The sequence below is a fragment of the Loxodonta africana genome, chromosome 19, assembly GCF_030014295.1.
Source record: "Loxodonta africana isolate mLoxAfr1 chromosome 19, mLoxAfr1.hap2, whole genome shotgun sequence".
Taxonomy (NCBI): domain Eukaryota; kingdom Metazoa; phylum Chordata; class Mammalia; order Proboscidea; family Elephantidae; genus Loxodonta; species Loxodonta africana.
Window position 1 is genome coordinate 62,033,442 of NC_087360.1, and position 21,631 is coordinate 62,055,072.

Sequence of the window (21,631 nt, forward strand, 5' to 3'; positions counted from 1 at the left end):
GGTTTTACCTACTCAATCTATTTTGACAGTTTGGATTTGAGACTGGAACCCAGAAACGACCTACAACCAGACCCGTACCAGGACATTCAATCTATATTCGGAAGATAAAACCTCAACAGCTATATCTGATGCTATAAACATTTGGGAAAATATACTCTCAGCCACATGGGATGCTGCAACGAAGCCTCCAGGGTAAAAGTAAGCAGGACATCACCCAGGACAATCCTAAGTGCTATTTGCAGCCTCTGTGAATTTTGGTTGGAATACATTTATTTTATCTGTCTGTAAACAAGTTGTTTAATAATTATGGCATTTTAAAAAATCCAAGTTAAATCACATGAGTGAGCCTGTACCCCACATGGAGCAAGGACATGCAAAGAAAAGGACAAATTAGCAACAATATTTATTTTAAAATCTGTACATTATCCACAAGGCCCCCCAAATAAGAAGCAAATTCTGGAATGTCTCTAAAGTAGTGCCATTTGAAAGGAACCCTTAACAGGTTGGTTAAAATCCATCTCACAATAGCAACAGTTCATTTTAACAGCTACATATGAAAAAAAAACTCATCACAAGACACACATGTCCACAATAACACAATTTCATACAAAAACTCAAGCTGTAAATAAAAACTGGTCTTATGCAAAACAAACTGGATGCATTAGACATTGGGGTACCTAATGTCAAAATGGCAGCCTTTTATAATTTGACTAAAAAGTACAGCTGGGGTGCTGAGAAAATGAGAGAAACAAAAATCTGAACTACTGCACTGATGGAATGTCCCTGGGGATTTAATCAGTATGGTTACAGTGAGATCATGGGAAGAAGTGCCTTTTGCTCCATAGGCCCAGAACCCTGAATATGGCAGGACACCAGAAGCAGACCCACCTGCCTGGCAGAGACTCACCTTAATCCAAGTCACATTAATGTAGATGGTAGAGTACCAATTTATCTATTTATGATTAGAAATAAAACTGCCACAAAATCAGAGTGTGAGCATTGCCATGACCAGCACATTCTGTAGAGATTTCTGATTGCTTGGTGCAATGGTTAATTTTATGTATCAACTTGGTCAGGTTATGGTTTTCAGTGGTTTAGCCAAACACTAGGCTAGTTGCTGTTCCATAATCACTGTCCATAATGTAATCACCTTCCATAATGTAATCTAGTATAATGTAATCAATCAGTTGAAAGGGGAGTTCCTTAGAGTATGGTCTGCTTCCAGGTCGTAAATAAATATATTTTGGCAGAACTCACTGTCTCTCTCCCTCAACTTTGCACGCTTCTTGTCGTCTGACCTATGGATCTTGGGGCACAAGCCCACAGAATCCTGACCTACAGATTTTGGACTTGCTAGCCCCTCACGATCCTATAAGCCAATCCATCGAAATAAATCTCTCTCTGTATATCCATATATCTCACTAGTTCTGTTTCTCTAGAGAACCCTAAGACAACCTCAAGGTCCTTTTCCCCTGGAGGGCTTGGATGGATAGCCCTGTCAAAGCCGCCTCAAGCACTGTACAGTTACCCTGCTTCTCCCTGATCTATACGCTCTTTCTTTTGGTGCCTTTGATCCAGATGTTAGGAACCTAGAACCCATCCTGTTTGTTTCAGGTAAAGAGGTACACCTTTGCTTTGCTACATCAGGGGTCACCTCATTAACTCTCAGTAGGAAGACAATGTTATTTTTCTCATTTCCAAGATTTTGGGGGCCTCCTCACCAGTGCTTCTAAGTACTGACAATTGAACTAGCTGACACCCCTCATTGCCAACCTAATGCTATTTTATAAAGCTTTAAAAGACCTATATGAGAGGTACTTACCTATTCTCATCATATCGTAAAAATAAAATTGCTACACCAAGGAAATTACCTTCTAAAAAAAGGCGTAATCATCAAGAAACAGACAAACCGAACATATAACACAGAAACACGTGGGAGAAAGTGGTAACTGATGAGCGATAGCCCAGAATGGCGTCTTTATATTTTTCAGATCACCTATGAAAGGCCCAGCGGTCATCTGTATTAAACGGAGGCTGTTCAAAAAGTACAATACTGGCCAACAATAACACACGTAAGGGACGTGCTTCAGAGTTCAATGACGTATATGAGGCTAACGGGTATACCAGCCCAAAACCAAGGATGAGAAGGCAAGAAGGGACAGGAAAACTGCACAAATGGAAACAGGGAACTAGGGTGGAGAAAGGGAGAGTGTTGACACTTCGCCAGGCTGGCAACCAATGTCACAAAAACAACTGGTGTATTAGCTGTTTAATGAGAAACTAATTTGCTCCGTAAACTTTCACCTAAATCACAATTAAAAAAAAAAAAAAGCACAATACCAGAATTCAAGAGTTGGACTGTTTAATTAAAGGATGGTAGAAGTTGGCAATAATTTTATATCACTGCAAGTCTAGAACTCAAGGAACCTTTAGGCACGAACAGATCTTCTCTATAAAATGAAACCACTGATTTGGTTTTACATGTGAGTAAACTTGGCAAAATTAGATACATAAAACTTCAACGCCAAAACACAAAACCAAAAAAAAAAAAAAAACAACCCATTGCCATCAAATCGATTCCAACTCATAGCGACCCTATAGGACAAAGTAGAACTGCCCCACAGGGCTTCCAAGGAGCTGCTGGTGGATTCGAACTGCTGACCTTTTGGTTAGCAGCCAAACTCTTAACCACTGTGCCATCAGGGTTCCAAAAGACAACGGAGGGTGCAAAATGTGTACAACTTTTTCAGAGTGACAGCTTTTCCCTGGGTACCGAACATCTGACTCCAGCAGCAAGGCCAGGTTTTACAGGGAGCCCACTATAGGTGCTAAACAAACTGCAGGAAGTAAGGACTTGCAGCCCAGGATAACTCAGGCCAACAGAGATGAAATCTAACCCCCGGAACATGGGCTTGACAAAGAAATGGAGTGATAAGCAGACAGAACAAGAAACACCTTACCTCTTCTCTTATCAAGGTGAGCACAGCTGTCTTATCTGACTCACTAAGGCAGATCCCATCCAGGGGGCTCTCACCTCCACAGGCCACAGACACAGGTGCCTTCTCTGCAGAGGACTCCACCAGCCCCTGTGTGTAGGGAGCACAGATCACACTTAACACCTTCACTCTCCAGCTTCGGAACCTTACATACCCTTCTATGGCTTCCTCGCTACTAAGCTGATCATACCCTCTAAAAACACGTTTGAGGGGAGGGATCTAGTTACAATACTATCTAACGATAATGAACATCAGGGTAGTCTTAGCTTCTGTTGAACAGATAGCCAGGAGATGTTTTGTTTTTATTCAAAAGCTCACAGAGATGTCACTGAATCGTACACATAAAAGATGTTAAAATTGCAAATGCTTTTTTACCTGCATATTTACACACACGCAAACACATGCTCTCGGGGAGGTCAAAGAATCACATGCATAAAAGAAAAAGCCCCATGGTTAACGTCTCATTATTCAGGGGGTTTCTGGGGGTGATGTGTTCCATGAAAATAAATTGTTCAAAAGAGGGGCAGCTGTTCCCTTTAACTATTGATGCTTTGCGTGTATTTCTTATTTAGCTACTTTGGATGGGAATCCTTCTAAAATTTTATTATTAACTTTCAGGCATAAGGAGGCAGGAATGGCAAGGATAGCTGAATCCCCCCAGCCCCCCAGGCGATTCAGGGCCATCAGGAACCTCAACTGCTCTGCAGTGATGTGCTGCGAGCCTGTGACACTCCATTATTTGCCCCTAAACACAATGGCCACATGTATGTCAAGGTCTGTGACTGCACTTCTGTCTCCTGGCCCTTCCTCTCTGCTAAGTGTTCGGCTCTTGCTCCCTGCCAGTCGGCGGGCCCACTTCCGGCAGCACTTCATATTCCGATGTACTGGTTCACTTCTCTCATAAACTCGGGTTCCAGACTGCCAGGCTGGGTTAGCATTTTGTTTCTCATAGGAACCTGCACTCTGTACTGTTTTCCTTCCTAAAAGCCATCTTTTGGGCTTATTTCCTCCCACCTAAGAAAATGAATCTCCTGTATAAATGTGTGATCTAAGAGCTTGGAAACATCTAAAATGCAGCCATGGTGACCTGGGAACAATCTCAGGGAGGCAGGGTTAAACGTGCTTGTAACAGAGCAACTGGTTATTGATTATAATTAACCAACTCTATGGTACTGTGTTTGAATCAAGACTGAACAGAAAGTCCACAGTCAACTTAAAATGGCGGCTTTTGAACTTTTCAAGGTCGTTATGGACTCACCCTGTCTCTAGAAAATGCTCAAAAAAACCCACGTAATTTTTGCACCAAGCTTCCAAGCGCCCGTGAACCTTACCCAGGGGGGCAATATAGAAACTCCTGGCTCAGAGCACTTTAAAAGGTAATGGAAAAAGTCTTAAGTTAATAGTGCCCACTTCCAGCCACAGTTGGGGAGGGCAGCCCGCCATGCCAGCAGGAGTCTGAGGTTTCCCTCCCACGACATCCTGCCTTGGGATAGATTTATCACTACAGCCAGAAGCCACTTGTGGTGGGCTACCTCTAAAATCACCCCCATGGATTCCCTGCATCCAGTTAATCGTCTTGGGTGATCCCCTCCCCCTGAGTGTAGGTTAGACTTAGTGACTTGCTTCTAGAGAACAGAATACAACAAAATTATGGAACGTCATTTCTGAGATGAGGTTACAGAATGACTTTAGCTTCCATCTTGCTCGCTCTCTTACCCTCTCGCTCTGAGGGAAGCTGGCTGCCATTTTGTAAGTGCTGTTGTTGTGTGCCATCGAGTCGATTCCGACTCACAGTGACCCTATATGACAGAGCAGAACAGCCTCACTGAGTTTCTTAGACTGTAATCTTTACAGGAGCAGATCACCAGGACTTCTCTCCCGTGGAATGGCTGGAAGGTTCAAACTGTCATCCTTTAGGTTAACAGCTGAGAGCTTAACCATCACACCACCAGAGCTCCTTAGGTTGTGAGTAACTCTATGGAAAGGTCCACATGGCAAGGAACCGATGTCTCAGCCAACAGCCAGCGAGGATCTAAGATCTGTTGTTATGAGCTGAATTGTGTTCCCCAGGAATTTATGTTGAAGTCCTGACACCTGGTATCTGTGGATGTGACCCTGCTAGGAAATCAGGTCTTTGAGGTTATCAGTTAATACGAGGTCATACAGGAGCAGGGTTGGTCCTAATCACATCTGAATGGCATCCTTATAAAAGGGAATAAGAGACAGACAAAGGGAAGGACACCATGTGACCAAAGCCAAGGAACACTTGGGGCCACCAGAAGCTGGAGAGGACGGGGCCCTTTCGACACCCTGAATTTGGATTTCTGGCCTCCAGAACTGTGAGACAATAAATTTCTGCTGGGCTAGGCCATCCGCTTCGTGGTATTTTGTTACTGCAGCCCTAGAGAACTGATATATCTGCCAATAGCCACACGAGTGAGCATGGAAGAGGATCCACCCCAGGTGGAGCCCAGAGGGATCACAGCCCCTTCAATACCTTGAACGCAGTCTTAACAGACCCTGAGTCAGAGGCACCCGGCTAAGCCGTGCCCAGATTCCTGACCCATAAAAACTCTGAGGTAATAAAGGTTTGCTGCTTTAAGTTGTTGAGTTTTAGAGTAATTTGTCAGAACAACAAATAACCAGTACACTCCTGGACATCTGAATCATCTCATTAACTTCCTGGGCCATGTTCTCATCTGGCAACTTTCTCATACTCTTGCTCCCATGTAACTTGCCTACAGGGAGAAAATGTACTAGGTCAAGCTGACACACTGGTTCATACTTGTGGTTACATTTCCAATTATGAATTAATACAGTTAACTTGGAGCCCTGGTGAGGCAGTGGTTAAGTGCTACGGCTGCTAACCAGAAGGTCGGCAGTTCAAATCCACAGCCACTCCTTGGAAACCCTATGGGGCAGTTCTACTCTGCCGTATAGGGTCACTATGGGTAGGAATCAACCCGATGACAATGGTTTTTGTTTTTGTTTTTTTGGTTTTAACATCAGTCTTTTGTGGGTTTTTATCATTCTAAGTCAGAATCCCCAAATTGAATCAACTCTAGGAAGCAGCCTCCCTGTGCCTCGCATGGCCGCCATGGTAGCAAGAATTGGTAAATAAGTTCCCAAGATTCTTCTTAGTAAAGAAAATATCAAAGTCTATTCTTGAGTTCAATATCTCATCACACATTTGTTGGAGGAATAAATGAATTCAATCTGCCTGCTCATTTAGCAGAAACTTAATGCCAACTAAAACGGTGTCCAGAAGACGCAGCGTCATTCTGAGCCGGAGCTGGAGGGTCAGACCTTGGATGGTGGCAACTGAGTCCAGAGAAGCATGTGCTCCTGACCACACCCTGTGCCTGGCCACACCGTACAAGCCTCACAACTCTGCAGCGCTTACGAGAGATTTATGCCGGTCCTTACTATAGCCACATTTTCCAGTCCCCGAGGATTTAATTTTTTACATTCCTTACTCCTTTATATTGTTTATCAGAGAGAAGAAAGCCTAGAGAATCTACTATTACAGAGAACTGGCCCATCCATCTCATCCTGGGCTGGGTATGTGTATAATAAAAACTTGCTAAATCAATTAATTACATCCTTCCAAAAGGGTCCAGTTTCATGTGATCTAATCCTTCTCTAGCCCTGGTGGTGCAGTGGTTAAGAGCTCGGCTGCAAACTAAAAAGGTCAGCAGTTTGAATCCACCAACCACTGCCTGGAAACTCTATGGGGCAGTCCTACTCTGTCCTACAGGGTCGCTATAAGTTGGAATTGACTTGACTGCAACAGGTTTGGAACGAGTTTAAACCTTCTCTGGAGTCCCTAGATGGTACAAATGGTTAACGCGCTGGGCTGTTATCTGAAAAGTTGGAGGTTCAAGGCCACCCCGAGGCACCTCAGAAGAAAGTCCTCGTGATTTACTTCTAAAAAGTCAGCGCTTGAAAACTATGGAGCACAGTTCTACTGGGACACACATGGAGTCGCTATGAGTCAGAGTCAACTCGGTGACAACTGGTAATTCTTTACCATGTCCCATAAGGCATTCACAAATTAGGGCCAATAAAGGCCTATTTGTAGACAGTAGAGCTCAATGTTGTCGGGTTGCAAATTCACACTGAGCACAGATGCCACAAAGCTAGTGACCTGTGCTCATGTCCTTGTAGTGGGAGAGTTAGCATCACTAATCTGTCTCCGCCCGCGTGCAGAGTGCGCTCACCCCATCATTGTCCTTGAACGCACTGGGGCGGTACCACCCCACCACCACTTCTATAACAAAGAAGCACACTTGGAAAATCCAGATGAACTCAACCTTAAGAAGTTTAAGAATTCTTTTAAAAATGCAAATTTGGCTCCTAAGTGAAAAAGGGTGTAGAATAACATCTGAAAAGCAAGATGAGACTTACTCCTCACCACTTACTGTACTCTGGCCATATTTATTTTGTTCCAGCCACAGCACGGGACTGTGACAGGAATGTGAGTCAAAGTAACACAGAAAGGCTTTAAAAAGTAAATGCTAGATTAAAACCGCTGCTGTGGAGTCGAATCCGACTCATGGAATTGTGTTATAGAGTAGAACCGCTCCACAGGGTTTTCTTGGCTGTAATCTTTACGGATACAGATTGCCAGGTCTTTCTCCTGTGGAGCTGCTGGGTGAGTTCGAACCACCAACCTCTTGGTTGGTAGTTGAGTGCAAACTACTTGTGTCACCCAGGCTCCTGTTAGGTTAAACAGATTTCTTTAATCTCTCCAACATACTATAGAAGTAGAAATTAACTTATTTCAGGACGTTCAACTTGAGTTACTTTCAAAAGGTATATACACGTACACGCACGCACATGCACACACACACACATGCTTTTCACCTGCTGGTTCCAGAGACAAGTCTCTTCTCTTTCACTCTCAGTCCCACTTTTCCCAACAACGTTACACCACCTTACACCAGCCTAGCACTTTACAGTTTTACTGTTTTGTGTTATCATCTCATTTTATCCTCCCAACTACTCTCGTGAGGCAGACGGGTGTTGCAAATTTTATGCATGAATAAATTGGGGATCAGGGATTTGAACCAGTTTGTTTCGAGTATCAGGTAAACCACCTGAATCTGCTACCACGCAGATTCTTTGTCCACTCGACACTCTTCTTCGATTGTTGCTGCGATTTTACACACTGAAACTAGCAGGAACCACTCCCATGGTACTTGGAAAATTTCAAAGGGACTTGTTTCCCAAGGCTGCTTTTGGTGGTGCGGAGTGGCGTTCCATCCTCTTACAGGAAGGGATGACGGGCATCACTCTATCTCAGCGATGGGAAATCTAGGGTTAAAGTTCTTTGAGTGGATGTGCTGGGACCGGTTGACCTGGCTCCCAAGAGAGAATCAAATGAAAAGTCAAATGAATTTCTAGGCAAAAGTGACTTTATCCTGAAACAAATGTCACTAATTGGTGAGGCTCTTATGAAGGGATAAAGCTCCCGATTCCCTATGTGTGTGCATGCATGTGTGTGTACAATTCCTTCTGACTTCCTGACTAGGCTTCCATCAGCTCCTCTTCCAACCACCCATTGAGAGGCCAGGCGGCTGCCTTTCAGGCTTCACTCATTCTACCTCCTCTGGGGAAATATTTTTTGAACTGGACATCAAAACCTATTAGTGAGTCATGAAAACAACCTACATTAAAAGAATAAAACAGAGTGAGTCACATGAAGACAGATAGATATAGTTTTGTGAAATTTGTGTTCTGTAAATATTTAAATGCGTATGTCTTGATATGTCTGTCACATAGGTATGGGTCAAGATGCAAAATGTCATTTTCTTGTGGATCAAGATAAAAAAGGCGTGAAGCATGCGTTCATCTACTCTCAGGGCTTCAACTATTGCTTGTGTCCTGAGGGCCTTCAAAGATAGTTCTGCCAACCTAGACCTTTCTGAGTCAGTGCAATGCACTTGTAACTGCCTATTGGATATAGGCATGTCTCAAAGCCACCTACCTAAAAATGAACTTCTACAATTCTGTTCCCCCTTTTATGTTCCTAATTTACTGAGTCCCGCATTCATGGATGTTTATTGTGGCAGGTGCTGGGGTACAGCAACAAAGCAGACAGTCATGGTTCCTTACCTTCGCCAAGCTTATAGTCTAGTAGGGAAGGCAAAGAGAACAGAGGATGACCCAAAGTGGCAAGTTCACTAAAGTGAAGGGAATTCTGTATGGCTAGGTAGGTTTCCAGTGCGTGAGGGAGACAGGGGATAGCTGGTGCTGGGCAGGGTGCCAGGGTCCCAGTGCAGAAAGCTGTGTAGGGGCCACAGTAAGAGTACAAGTCTGTGCTTTATCCTAAAAACAAGGGAAGCCAATGAAGAGGTTTAAGTAAAGAGTAACAAGATCGATTTTGTGTTTAAAACGTATCACCCCAGCTTATGTAAAAGGCTGAAACCGAGAATGAGCCTGAAAACAAGGAGACTGGTTAGGAAACTGCCACCATGTTTAAAAAAAACTGGAGGTGGTCACGGGTTGGAGGGAAGTAGATGGATTTATAATAGATTCTGGATATAAAAACCAAAGATCTTGCTGATCTTGTCTGTGGGAATAAAGGGAGGGGTGAGAGGGGAGGAGACAAAGTTCTCAGGTTGTGGCTTAGGCAACTAGGTGTGTAGTGATGGCACCTGCGGAAATAAGGCTCCCCCTGGGGCTGGTTAACAGCAACACTGACCACTCGGATCTTCTAGACAGAAACTTGAGTAGGCTTCACCAACTTCCTCTCCCCCTCACCCCAGCCACCATATGACCCCAAAGTCATCAAGCCTTCATCCCATCTTCTGCACTATCACTGATCCCACTGCTCCCCACTTAAAACCCCACAAGGGCTCCCTACTGCTTCTGTCATGAACGGCTCCCGATGATGGGGCCGTGTCTGCCATTGCATGGTTTCCTCTGGTCATCTGAGATTATTATTAATATTTACAATTTCCTAAAAAGTCTATGCTTTTTCTTACTTCCTGCCTTTGCACAGGCCAATTCTTCCATCTGGAATACCCTTTCTCACCTTATCTGCCTAGCAAACCCTTACTCTTCCTTTAAAACTTAGCTCAAATGGAGAACTCTGGTATACACCACCTTAACCAAGTGATCGAACTCAGCTCCACCAGTAACAGGACGTGCTGACACCCGCAACATCAATTCTGTTGTATTCGTGCCAAAAGTGTGTAACGTGAATTTAGTCATGAAGCAACATTAGACAAACCCAAATTGAAGGATAACTGCTGGCCAGTACTCTTCAAAAGTGCCAAGGTCATGAAAGACATCTGTTCCAGATTAGAAGAGATTAAGGACATGACAATTAAATCAAAGTGTGTGATCCTGGATTGGATCCTACATCAAAAAAAGAATATTAATGGAACAATTGATAAAATCTGAATAAGGTTTATAGATTAGATAATAGTATTGTATCACTGAAGGCCCCTGGGTGGCACAAACAGTTTGCACTCAGCAACGAGCCAAAAGGTTGATGGTTTGAACCTGCCCACTGGTACCACGGAAGAAAGGCCTGGCAATTTGCTTCTGTAAAGATTACAGCCATGAAGATCCCATGGACCTCAGTTCTACTCTGTAGCACATGGGGTCTCCCTGAGTCAGAATCGACTCAATGGCAACAGTTTTTTTCTATTGTATCACTATTAATTAATTTCGATAAATGTACTGTGATTATGTAAAATGTTCACATTTCAGGCATATGGATGAGAGGTGTAAGGAATTCTTTGAGCTATCTTTGGAAGTCTAAAATTATTTCAAAATGAAAATTTGAATTTTTTTTTTTTAATTAGCTCAAATCCAGCCTTTCCAATACCTGCCACATAGGTGGCCACCCTGGCTCCTATAGCCCCTGGAACACTCTTCTTCTTTTATGACATTCACCCTGTGGTATTATTATTGGTTCGCATTTTATATCTACTACCAGTGCTGTTCAACAGAAGTATAACGCATATGTAATTTTTACTTTTCTAGTAGCCACATTAAAAAAAAAAAAGTCAACCCAATATAGCCCAAATACTATCACTTCAAAATGTAATCAATATAAAAAATCATTAAAGAGATATTTTTCTTGTACCGAGACTTCAAAAACTGATTGCATTCTACACTTACAAGACATCTCTTTTTGGATTTCCTGCAGGTCAAGCGCTCAACAGCCACACGTGGCTAGCGGCTACTGTACAGGATACTGCAGGACCACGCTATGAGCCACACAAGTGGAGGAATGGTTTTATTTATATTTTATCCCAATGATCTAGCACTGACTAGAATTTATTTAGCAAATTAATACAGGCTTCAAAACAAATACTGAAAAAGAGTGAACCCCACCCCCACCCCCAGTTTAGGGACTTACAGGCACGGCAGATTCATCTTTTTCCATCTTCTGGCACGACTCTTTCTCTAAGCCTAAAACACAGACAGTCATTTTTATGGTTATCCCAAGATGTCGGTTCTTTTACTTTCTAGTAGAAGACTCTTGAAAATCCCAATGCAAGCCAAAGTGATGCTTACGAACACATGAAAAGCATTTCAAGAATTTAAAAGGAGCACTGACATTCTGCTGACCACTGTTCAATGTGAAAAGCCCAGAATATCTGAAAAGGAGTGCAGTCAGCCATAAACCAACCAGCCATCTTTAGGCAGGAAGAACAGCAAGGCTGCCCCCTTGTGTGCACTGGAAGTTTTGCAAGTGAGCTGTATTAACCATGGGATTTTATCAGAAAGTTAGACACCGTAACACTGAATGCTATTTTATTACCAAGTCTAAGTGAATTTAAATTCTAGCCCTAAAGGGTACTCTCAGTCTAATTAATGTAGCAGGTAAGAATATGAGCTTTGAATTTCAACACCTGCAAAACTAAATTCATTATCCTCCCCACACCCTTCAACCTGGTTTCCTTGCCTATGGCCTAACCTCCAGAGCCCTGGCGGTACAGTGCTTAAGAACACCGCTGTAAACCAAAAGGTTGGCAGTTCAAATCCACTAGCCGCTCCTTGGAAACCATATGGGGCAGTTCTACGCTGTCCTATAGAGTCGCTGTTTAGTTGAGATTGACTCTACAGCGACAGGTTGAGTCTACTTTCCACTCTACCACCAGAGGGAACCAAAAAACAAAACCAAAAAGCCCAACACTATGCTTTCTCTAATTAAAGGACTATGTACTTACTGAAGAACATTTAAAAATATGAAAAAGTATACAAACTTTTAAAGCTACAGTTTTCCACATAAAAACCCATTTAAAAAAACTCCCACTGCTACACAGCAATAACTAAATACTATTTTAGTGCACTAGCTGTCAATTATTTAAAACACAAATGTGACCATGACTCACCTGCTCAAGAGCCTTGCTCCCCCATCCCCGCAGGATCGAGCCCAAATTCCTCAGTACAACCTCATTTCCCACGTGCCCTGTATTCACATAAAGCTACGGGGCATTTTACCAACATGGCACGTTCCTTTCAATCCGTGTGAGATTCTTGTTCCCTGGCACACATCTATGTAACGGGCCAGGAGCAACCACCCCCATGACCATGGCCTCTGCTTGCTCCTGTGATATGGCGTAATCAGCTACAGTGTAACAGCTTGTTTAAATCTGTTCCACCCATAGATGGTGAGCACCTCCAAGGCAATACTAACTCAGCTGTTCACTAACTTTGAGGATAGCATAGTAGAACCCAAGTTCTGTAAGTTCCTGCTGAAGGAACTTCCTCCTAGCGGGGAAGAATATAATTCATTCAGCAAATATTTACCACATACCTGCTATCTATTTGGCATCAGAAGAAATTCAGAGACGAACTTCTCATAGTCCCTAAACTCGGGAAGTTTAGAACAGTGATCTTTCTATAATTGATAGACAGCGCAGGTTCTGTGGAATGGGAACTGTGGGAAGAAACGTGGTGGGAGCGTAAAGGATGCTGGGATCCAAGTAACAGCTGAGATAGGCCTGAAAGGGTGGGCAGAAACTTCACAGGAGATGGCAAAGAACAGCATTTCAAATAGAAGAAACAACTATAGTTACAAGAGTCCTCAGGATTAACCCCAAGTAGCTGGTATATGAAGGGGCAGAAAGGTGAATGGTAAACAAGGCCTTTGGGAAAGATGTCACAGTAGGAAGTCACTTTGGGAAAAACCTGGAACGAACCTGGCACATTAATTTATGGATGGGAAACTGACACCTGGGGGCATGAATGGATACCCTGCTCAAAGTCCTGACTTTTCATCTGCTTCCTTGGTTTGATGGCTGATCATATTTTTTAATAATTCTAAGTATAAAGCTGGCTGAATGGACACTGAAATACAGGGTGGAGAGAAGGAGTGTGGTATCTCATTAGGGGGAGAGCAACTAGGAGTATACAGCAAGGTGTACATAAATTTTTGTATGACTGACTTGATCTGTAAACTTTCACTTAAAGCACAATAAAATTTTTTTTAAAATTCTAAGTATGAAGCCTCAAATTACATTATGTTGCTCAAGAAGATGTGAGTTAAAAAATAATGTTTAAGGCCAGAAGTGTAACTTGGGATCTAGAAAAGGGCCTCAGCTCTAGAATGTTCTGAAGAGTCCAACGGCAAGAGGGTTCAGCCCAGGCAAGCCCAGGTTCCTCATCAGAACGTTAAGAAGGATTTTACAGGGTAGGGGTCAATTTCAATCCACCGTATCTGTGAACAGGAAAATTTACATAAAAAAAAAAAGGGGGGAAACCAAACCCATTGCTGTCGAGTCTATTCCAAGTCAAGGTGACCCCATTTATAATATTTATTATAATATTTATAATACCTAATGTTTTAATGTAATGAAAACAATCTTTTCACACTTTAGCAAGCGTGGTTAAAAAACCATGGAATCAGTTTGAATTCTAGTTCTAATATTGGCTGTCTAAGTGACCTCGTCCAAATTATTCAACTTCTGTGCCTCACTTTCCTTCTCTAAAAAATGGGGGAAAGAATAACACCAGAACACTTAATTGTGCTCATGAGGAACCTGTACATAGATCAAGAGGCAGTTGTTCAAACAGAACAAAGGGATATAGTGTAGTTTAAAGTCAGGAAAGGTATGCGTCAGGGTTGTATCCTTTTACCATATTTATTCAATCTGTATGCTGAGCAAATAATCCAAGAGGCTGGACTATATGAAGAACAACGAGGCATCAGGATTAAAGGAAGGCTCATCAACAACCTGCATTATGCAGATGACACAGCCTTGCTTGCTGAAAGTGAAGAGGACTTGAAGCCCTACTGATGAAGATCAAGGACCACAGCCTTCAGTATGGACTATATCCAAACATAAAGAAAACAAAACCCCTCACAATTGGACTGATAAGCAACATCATGATAAACAGAGAAAAAACTGAAGTTGTCAAAGATTCCATTTTACTTGAATCTACAAACAAGCCCATGGAAACGGCAGTCAAGAAATCAAATGGCTTGTTGCATTTGGAAAATGTGCTGCGAAAGACCACTTTAAAGTGTTAAAAAAGCAAAGAGGTCACTTTAAGGACTAAGGTGTGCCTGACCCAAGCCACAAGTGTTTTTAATTGCCTCACATGCATGCGAAAGCTGGACAATGAATAAGGCTGACCAAAGAAGAAGGACTACCAAAAGAACGAACAAATCTGTCTTGGAAGAAGTACAGCCAGAATGCTCCTTAGAAGTGAGGATGACAAGACTTTGTCTTACATACTTTGGACATGTTATCAGGAGGGACGAGGCCCTGGAGAAGGACATCATGCTTGGTTCAGCAGAGGGTCAGCAAAAAATAGGAAGACCCTCAACGAGATGGATTGACACAGTGGCTGCAACAATGGGCTCAAGCATAACAACGATTATGAGGATGGCACAGGACCATGCAATGTTTCGTACAGGGTCACTATGAGTCGGAACCGACTCGATGGCACCTAACAACAACAACAACAAGTGAGGAATAATGAGTAACTCACAGAAAACATTTAGGACGATGCCTGCACACGGTAAGGTACTCTACCTGTTAAAAATTATATAATTTCTGTAAGTAAAACAATAAGCATAATAATCATAAAAAGGTCAAACGTACAACATGTTTGTAGGCCACTATGCTTTATGATATGGCCACGTTCAAATAACATTATAAGGAAATTCAAGCAATCTTACATCAGTGTCTTCTGGACATCCCGCCACACTTATCCATATGTCCCCAGTACTTCCATGAGACCCCTTTGTGTCTTTTTCTAGGTAAAGTAAGAAGCGCAGCACAGATCAGCATCCTAAATCTACCTGTCAATTTACTCAATTCTCTAATCTCTCTAAGGTACCTCCTGTTTTAGGCTGTCAGAAATTTCTATGCTTATGTACGTTAGAAAGATGACGACATGCTTCCATACCTGCTTCTGAGGATGAAAACGCATGATTTATGGTAGACACAGGAACATTGGAACATTCAAAGTACTCCACGTCTTCCTCTGGCTCACCTTTCACCTCAGGCCCGGCTGGCTTCTGACCAGAAGAAGTGGACGCCAGCTTCTCTTCATCGGTAGCATGGCCATCCCTATTTGAAATGTTGGAAATCTGGGAGATCACTGCTTCTTCATCCTGGGAAATGCAACAGTAAGATGCTACCTTTTAGGATATTACCCTTGAATAAGGGGCTCCATTAAAAAACTATCTGTAGGAGACCAAAAGGTCAACAACTACTCTAAAGCAAAGATGAGAAGATAACGGGGCAGAGAAACTAGAGTACTGGAAACAGAACAACCAAAACACAATTAAAGAGAATGCAGACACACTTTGAAAGTGTAACTAATGTCGCCCGACACTTTGTGTAGAAATTGTCGATTGGGAATCCAACTTGCTGTGTAAACTTTCACCAAAAAAAAAGAATAAAATATGATTAAAAAAAGAAAAAAAAATACACTGCCTTTTCGTAGGGAAAACAATGGGGGAAAGAGACATCTCAGGAATGGAGCAAAGGGGCTACCCAGATATTCAACACAATTAACTGTGGATATGGGTAAGAAGTAAGGAGAGAAGCTGGAATCTTTCAATCATAAAATACTGTGTTTTTTTAGAACCCATTTCTATAATTTAAATATGGGGTTTTTCTATTCTAAATTTATACAGAAGCAGTTTAAGTCGTTCAAGAAAGTAGTTTTCTAAGTTTTTTGCTCATATACCTCCTATACACATATATTTTTTTAAAGATTCATGTACCGCATTGTACGTCAAGTGATATCTAAACCTTTTTCAGCATTAAGTTATATAACTGCAAAAGATGTAATTTCTGGCATATTCTAAACATTGGCCTTTCTTAATGTAAACCAGTTAATCTAGTGATTCGATACCTCGTTCTTTGATAGCGAGAAATTTTATCATTCCTTTTCCACTCTACTTCCATCAAGAATTTATCCTAATGAAATACATTCGTGTGTGTAAAAGTCTCTTAAAGGTCTCCCTATTATATTTCTGTTTAAAATTTTTTAAATATTTTAATTTTCATTAAATTTATAAACTTTAATTCTAAGACCATAAGTGTCAAAGTGTTCACATTTTTTTCTTCTGGAGAGTTATCCTTATAATTACTAATATACAATTAAAAAAAGATACTGCAAGTTTTGATAAGTATTAAAAAAAAAAAAAACCTAGTGTCATCGGTAAGTACTATCAAACACAAAAGCAAATTTTTATTAAAAATGGATCTCACTGCAATCGGATGGGCCTGAGTGTTTGGTTTTTGTGTTTCCTGATTAGTTCATGGGTTCAGCCAATGACAAATAGTATTTATTGCTAGAAAGAAGCAAGAATTAGCATCAATTATATCCCCAGTTTCCATTTTTATAATTATAATCAATAAGAACTCTTATTTACATAAACAAACAGGTGAAACAAGTTTTGTAACAGAAATGCCTCTCAATTCTTTGAACCCCTTTTCAAGTTACGTACCAAAAAATTCTATCATCAGAAATTGTTTTAACGATCTATCAGCTGACCACTAACGTCCTATTTTGTTGAAAGCAGTGAAGTAGAAAACCATTTGACTTTAAAAAAAAATGCTATTCAGTCATCAGAGTTGATCACTTTCTTAAGACCCTGCACCAACATTTCAAATCTTCCCTTGCTTGGTGCTCCTGAGGTTTCACTCGCTGTGTTGATACACCATAGTGAGATTCAGACTGGGTGAGAAGGAACGTTAAAAAAAAAAAAAGTGGGGAAAGGGTAATTGTGGAAGGGTTCCCTTGTCCTCAAGATGCCTTCTCAGATCATTATAGGAAATTAAGGGTCTGGAAATTGGTTCTCTTAAAGCTCAGTACTCAGACACCGAGAGGAACGTCTTCACGACCCCGTTTGCGGACCACTAGTCTGAGACATTCCGGTACGAGGCACAGACTTACCTGAGAACACGCATCGAAAGCAAGAGACTGAGTTTCGTATTTCTTCACCTTACAGCCACTCCTGGAATGAAAATCAACAGGTTGGTGTGGGTTCACGTGGACAAGTTCTGAGGCATGAGATGGAGCAGAGGCAGCGGTATGTGCAGATAGAAGCCGAAGCATACAGCACGGCACAAATCATGACGGCTACATAATAGACATGGGGACACCTTTTATGTCTCTGAATCTGTTGCTCCCAAGGGATAGGGTAAGCCAAAGCACTACAGCTCAGCTCGTTCTCTGAAATGGCCACCTTGCTTGCTTCTGTGGATGTCACACACCAGTCCTCTGACCCCAATAGTTTTTAATTACGCCCCATCAAAGGCCTTTCAGAAAGTGGCCTCAGAATCTTTAGAGGTTCATTCATCTGATCCTTACTTGATTGGCTTTGACATTCATTAGAAAAATCATCACGCTTGACCAGATTCTTTAAAAATCCTTTATTGTCCTAAAAGCCACAGAAGTCTGATAAGACAGCTCAGTCTAGACCTATATGCTAACAGAGGAGAGCTGTGGTCAACAGAAAGGGAAAAAAATAAAAGTATTTGCGTAAACTGTTACCACCCCCCTGGAGTCACAAGATGGAAGCTGAACGCCATGTACTCTGAAAAGCCCAGAACTGGGGAAAGCACAGACCACCTGTGATTTTTTAGACTAGGACATAATCTGTCATCACAGGACTAATTCTGATTCTGTTGTTTTAACAAACTTAAAATTGCTGACGAAAATACCACACTGACCAGAAAAAAATATATGTATATATATATATATATATATATATATATAGTTCACAACTTTTTTTTCTTTTGTGAGAAACAAAAGAGAAGCACTCAGTTACCAGAATGTGCACGCCTACCAGTTCCTGGTCTCCTTTCCCTAATGCTCTTTACTAAGTTGCCACCCGCTGCTGCCACACAAATTGGGTTGATTCAGTTAAATTTATCCCCTGCTCAAGCCAGCAACCTTATCCTATCTCAAAAGCCAGTTATTTCCAACATAAAATAGCAGAAGAGTCCCTCAAACCACTGGTATGATGATGTTTGGATTGGGGCCAGGCCAGCCAGCACTTGGTCTCACCCAAGTGCCATGTGATGCGTTCCAAGCCAAGGGGCGCAAGCTCTTACACCTAAGGTGGGCTGGTCTCCACTCCTTTAAGTACAGACAATTGCAAGGCTAAGCTGACTCATGACGTGGCAAATGAAATGCAAAAAAAAAAAATCAGATCACATTCAGAAATGGAAGCCACATGCTATGGAGAGATGGTCTGGGTACAAGTCAGAGAGAAGGGTACCAACAGTCCCAGAGACAAAGAGAAACAAGGGCAAGAGTACTTACAACAGAAAACAGAGAAATTTCACTTGTTCAGTAGTCCTGAGGCACCAACAAAATTAAGACAGGAAAGAGACAGACAGATGGAGAAAAAAATTGTGTGAAGACCGGAATATTTCTCTCTAGTCTGGTAGATGTAAAGGTCGCAAAGTTAAAGAAGTGAGATACAAATTAAAAATGGCATACTCATGCATGTTATCACTGATGAGTGAATGATTACCAGGAGCCTAGACTTCTATCCAGGTAAGAGAGTGGTAGAAACACTCAGAAATACCACACAGACTTGTAGGTGCAAAGTAAGCTTCCAAATGTGTAAATACATAAAAGCAGTATTTCACTGCTGAGTACATTCACTCTTAAATGTTTAGTCATTCAGATCAGAGGCAATGCATAAATAAAAATATATCTGAATATATATGTTTTTTTTTTTTTTTTTTATCTACTGTAAGGAGCCCTGGTGGCGCAGTGGTTAAATGCTTGGCTACTAACCAAAAGGTTGGCAGTTTGAACCCACCAGCTGCTCCGTGGAAGAAAGATGTGGCAGTCTGCTTCCATAAAGATTAAAAAAAAAAAAAAAGATTACAGCCTTGGAAATCCAATGGGGCAGATCTACTCCGTCCTATGGGGTTGCTATGAGTCGGAATCCACTCAGCGGCAGTGGGTTTGGTTTTCGGTTTATCTACTGCACGTGTGTAACACTAAGATACTTAAAATGATTTCACATACTTTATCTCACTGGGTCCGTAAAATCGCAATCATATTACAGTACCCCTGTCTTACAGAAGTGCCTGAGAGGCCAACTGTATGTATTCTTTAAAAAGTCACACAAACACATCGTTAATTAATGGAATGTTAACTCCCCGCTAGATCCAGCACAGGACATTCATTTCCTGTCTTTCCTACAAATGAAAGGATTTGCTAACGAAAATCAGTGTTATACAAGACGTCTAGCATCCCTCGGTGTAGAAAGAAAAAGGAGACAAGAGTTTTGATTGCACGAGAGTTAAAAAGATAAAAAATGAAGACGTTCAATCACCAAAAACAAAACAGGAGTAAAATGCTACCAGGTGAGGAGGTAGGATTTGGGGGAGGGTGCTTCTTGGTACTAAAAACAAAGCATAGGCTACATTTCCCTTCCTTTGGCCCAGATTTAATCGTATCTATTTTTTTTTATTCACAAGCATGGAAACCCTGGTGGTATAGTGGTTAAGTGTTATGGCTCCTAACCAAAAGGTCGGCAGTTTGAATCCACCAAGTGCTCCTTGGAAACCCTATGGGGCAGTTCTACTCTGTCCTATAGGGTTGCTATGAGTCACAATCAACTTGATGGCAATGGGTTTGGTTCTGGTTGGTATATTCACAAGCACAAATGCCCTGTCTATATACTATCAACATACAACTAAAGGCTGGCTCCCAAGTGAGTCCTCTGGTAGGAAGAAAACAAACAAAAAAACTCAAACCCATTGCTGCTGAATCGATTCTGACTCGTAGCAACCCTATAGGACAAAGTAGAACTGTCCCACAGTTTCCAAGCTGCGGCTAGTAGATTCGAACTGCCGACCTTTTGGTTAGCAGCCATAGCTTGCCGTAGCTCTTTACTGCATCACCAGGGCTCCTGGTAGGCAGAAGTACCCTGTAATTAGGTGAAGATGCACCAAGACAGCTATGTGCCCAGCACATACACCAAGTACTATCTAGACATAGCTAACTAACCTTCAAAGCTGCAAGACAGCACTTTGAAGATACCTGATCAATAATATTCTCCAACTACTGTTTAACTGTTCATATATAACCAAAACTCAATGAAGAGATCAAGAGCTCCCAATGACATTGCAGTCCCCTAACTCACATTCTGGGCGCTATTCTGGTGTTGCCAAAACAACAACTTCCTACACTGTTCAACCTTCTTGGTCCTGACGTGGATACTTCTCTTTAAGCGTCTGGATATGTATGTCCGTTTCTCTCCCATATATCTCACCACGCCATCCAGCATCTTTGTTATACTGATGCTGGAAAGCACTTCCCCAGCTGATCTACACCAGTACCTACCAGGTGCCACTGAGTCAATTCCGACTCACAGCAAACACATGTGTGCAGAGCAGAACTGCTCCATAGGGTTTTCAAGGCTGTGACCTTTCAGAAACAGATGGCCAGGCCTTTCTTTCAAGGCACATGTGGGTAGGTCTACCATTTAACACCATCTAGGGATCTATCTATAGTGACAACTAAAAACACATTACATGGTACTTCTTTTCATCCTCCCTTTTCATATTTCACCACCCATGTCGCTGCTCCTTCTTTATATCTAATTTTTGGTAGAAAGTCACAGGGGTACAACAGGACGTATTGTTACCTACTCAAGTTTTGTGATAAGATAACCTTTAACAGAGGAGCCCTGGTGGCACAGACGTTAAAGTGCTTGGCTGCTAACAGAAAGGTCGGCAGTTCAAACCCACCAGCTGCTCTACGGAAGAAAGATGTGGCAGTTGACTTCTGTAAAGGTTGCAGCCTTGGAAATCCTATAGGGCAGTTCTGTCCTGTCCTATGGGGTGGCTATGAGTCGGAATCAACTACACAGCAATGGCTTTAACTTTGTAACAAAGTTAAAATAAAACCTGACAGGAAGTATGGCCTATGTGATCACTCTGAGAATTCTATGGACCATGCAAAAAAAGTGGCTCCAGATTCCTGGAGAAATAATGCGGGGGCGGGGGGGAGCCACACGGACAACAGAAGACTGACTGACTAATTTATCAGATTTAATTGTTCATTTTAAACATTCCTGATCCTTAACGGAAATTAACATCATTACTAATGGAACCAGAAACTACACAAAGAGATATAAGAAAGCTCACTAACTTTCAGTGGTAGGTTTGTTTTCA

General features: G+C 41.9%; 1 protein-coding gene across 7 annotated transcripts in view; it reads right to left on the reverse strand.

Annotated features, from left to right (window-relative positions):
- The window catches only part of TACC1 (transforming acidic coiled-coil containing protein 1), a 73,292-nt gene that overhangs the window by 13,264 nt on the left and 38,397 nt on the right, over nucleotides 1-21,631 (reverse strand). For 2 of the 7 annotated variants that reach the window (XM_003412522.4, XM_003412521.4), the window contains 4 exons: nucleotides 17,382-17,442; nucleotides 15,378-15,585; nucleotides 11,374-11,426; nucleotides 2,961-3,086 (listed from right to left, as the gene is read on the reverse strand). In XM_003412522.4, the coding sequence (XP_003412570.2) occupies nucleotides 2,961-3,086; nucleotides 11,374-11,426; nucleotides 15,378-15,585; nucleotides 17,382-17,442 (448 nt within the window). Of the gene's footprint in view, nucleotides 1-2,960; nucleotides 3,087-11,373; nucleotides 11,427-15,147; nucleotides 15,225-15,377; nucleotides 15,586-17,381; nucleotides 17,443-21,631 lie in introns of those variants that run through there. The other 5 variants (XM_023551102.2, XM_010592441.3, XM_064272798.1 and 2 more) reach the window with 4 other exon arrangements.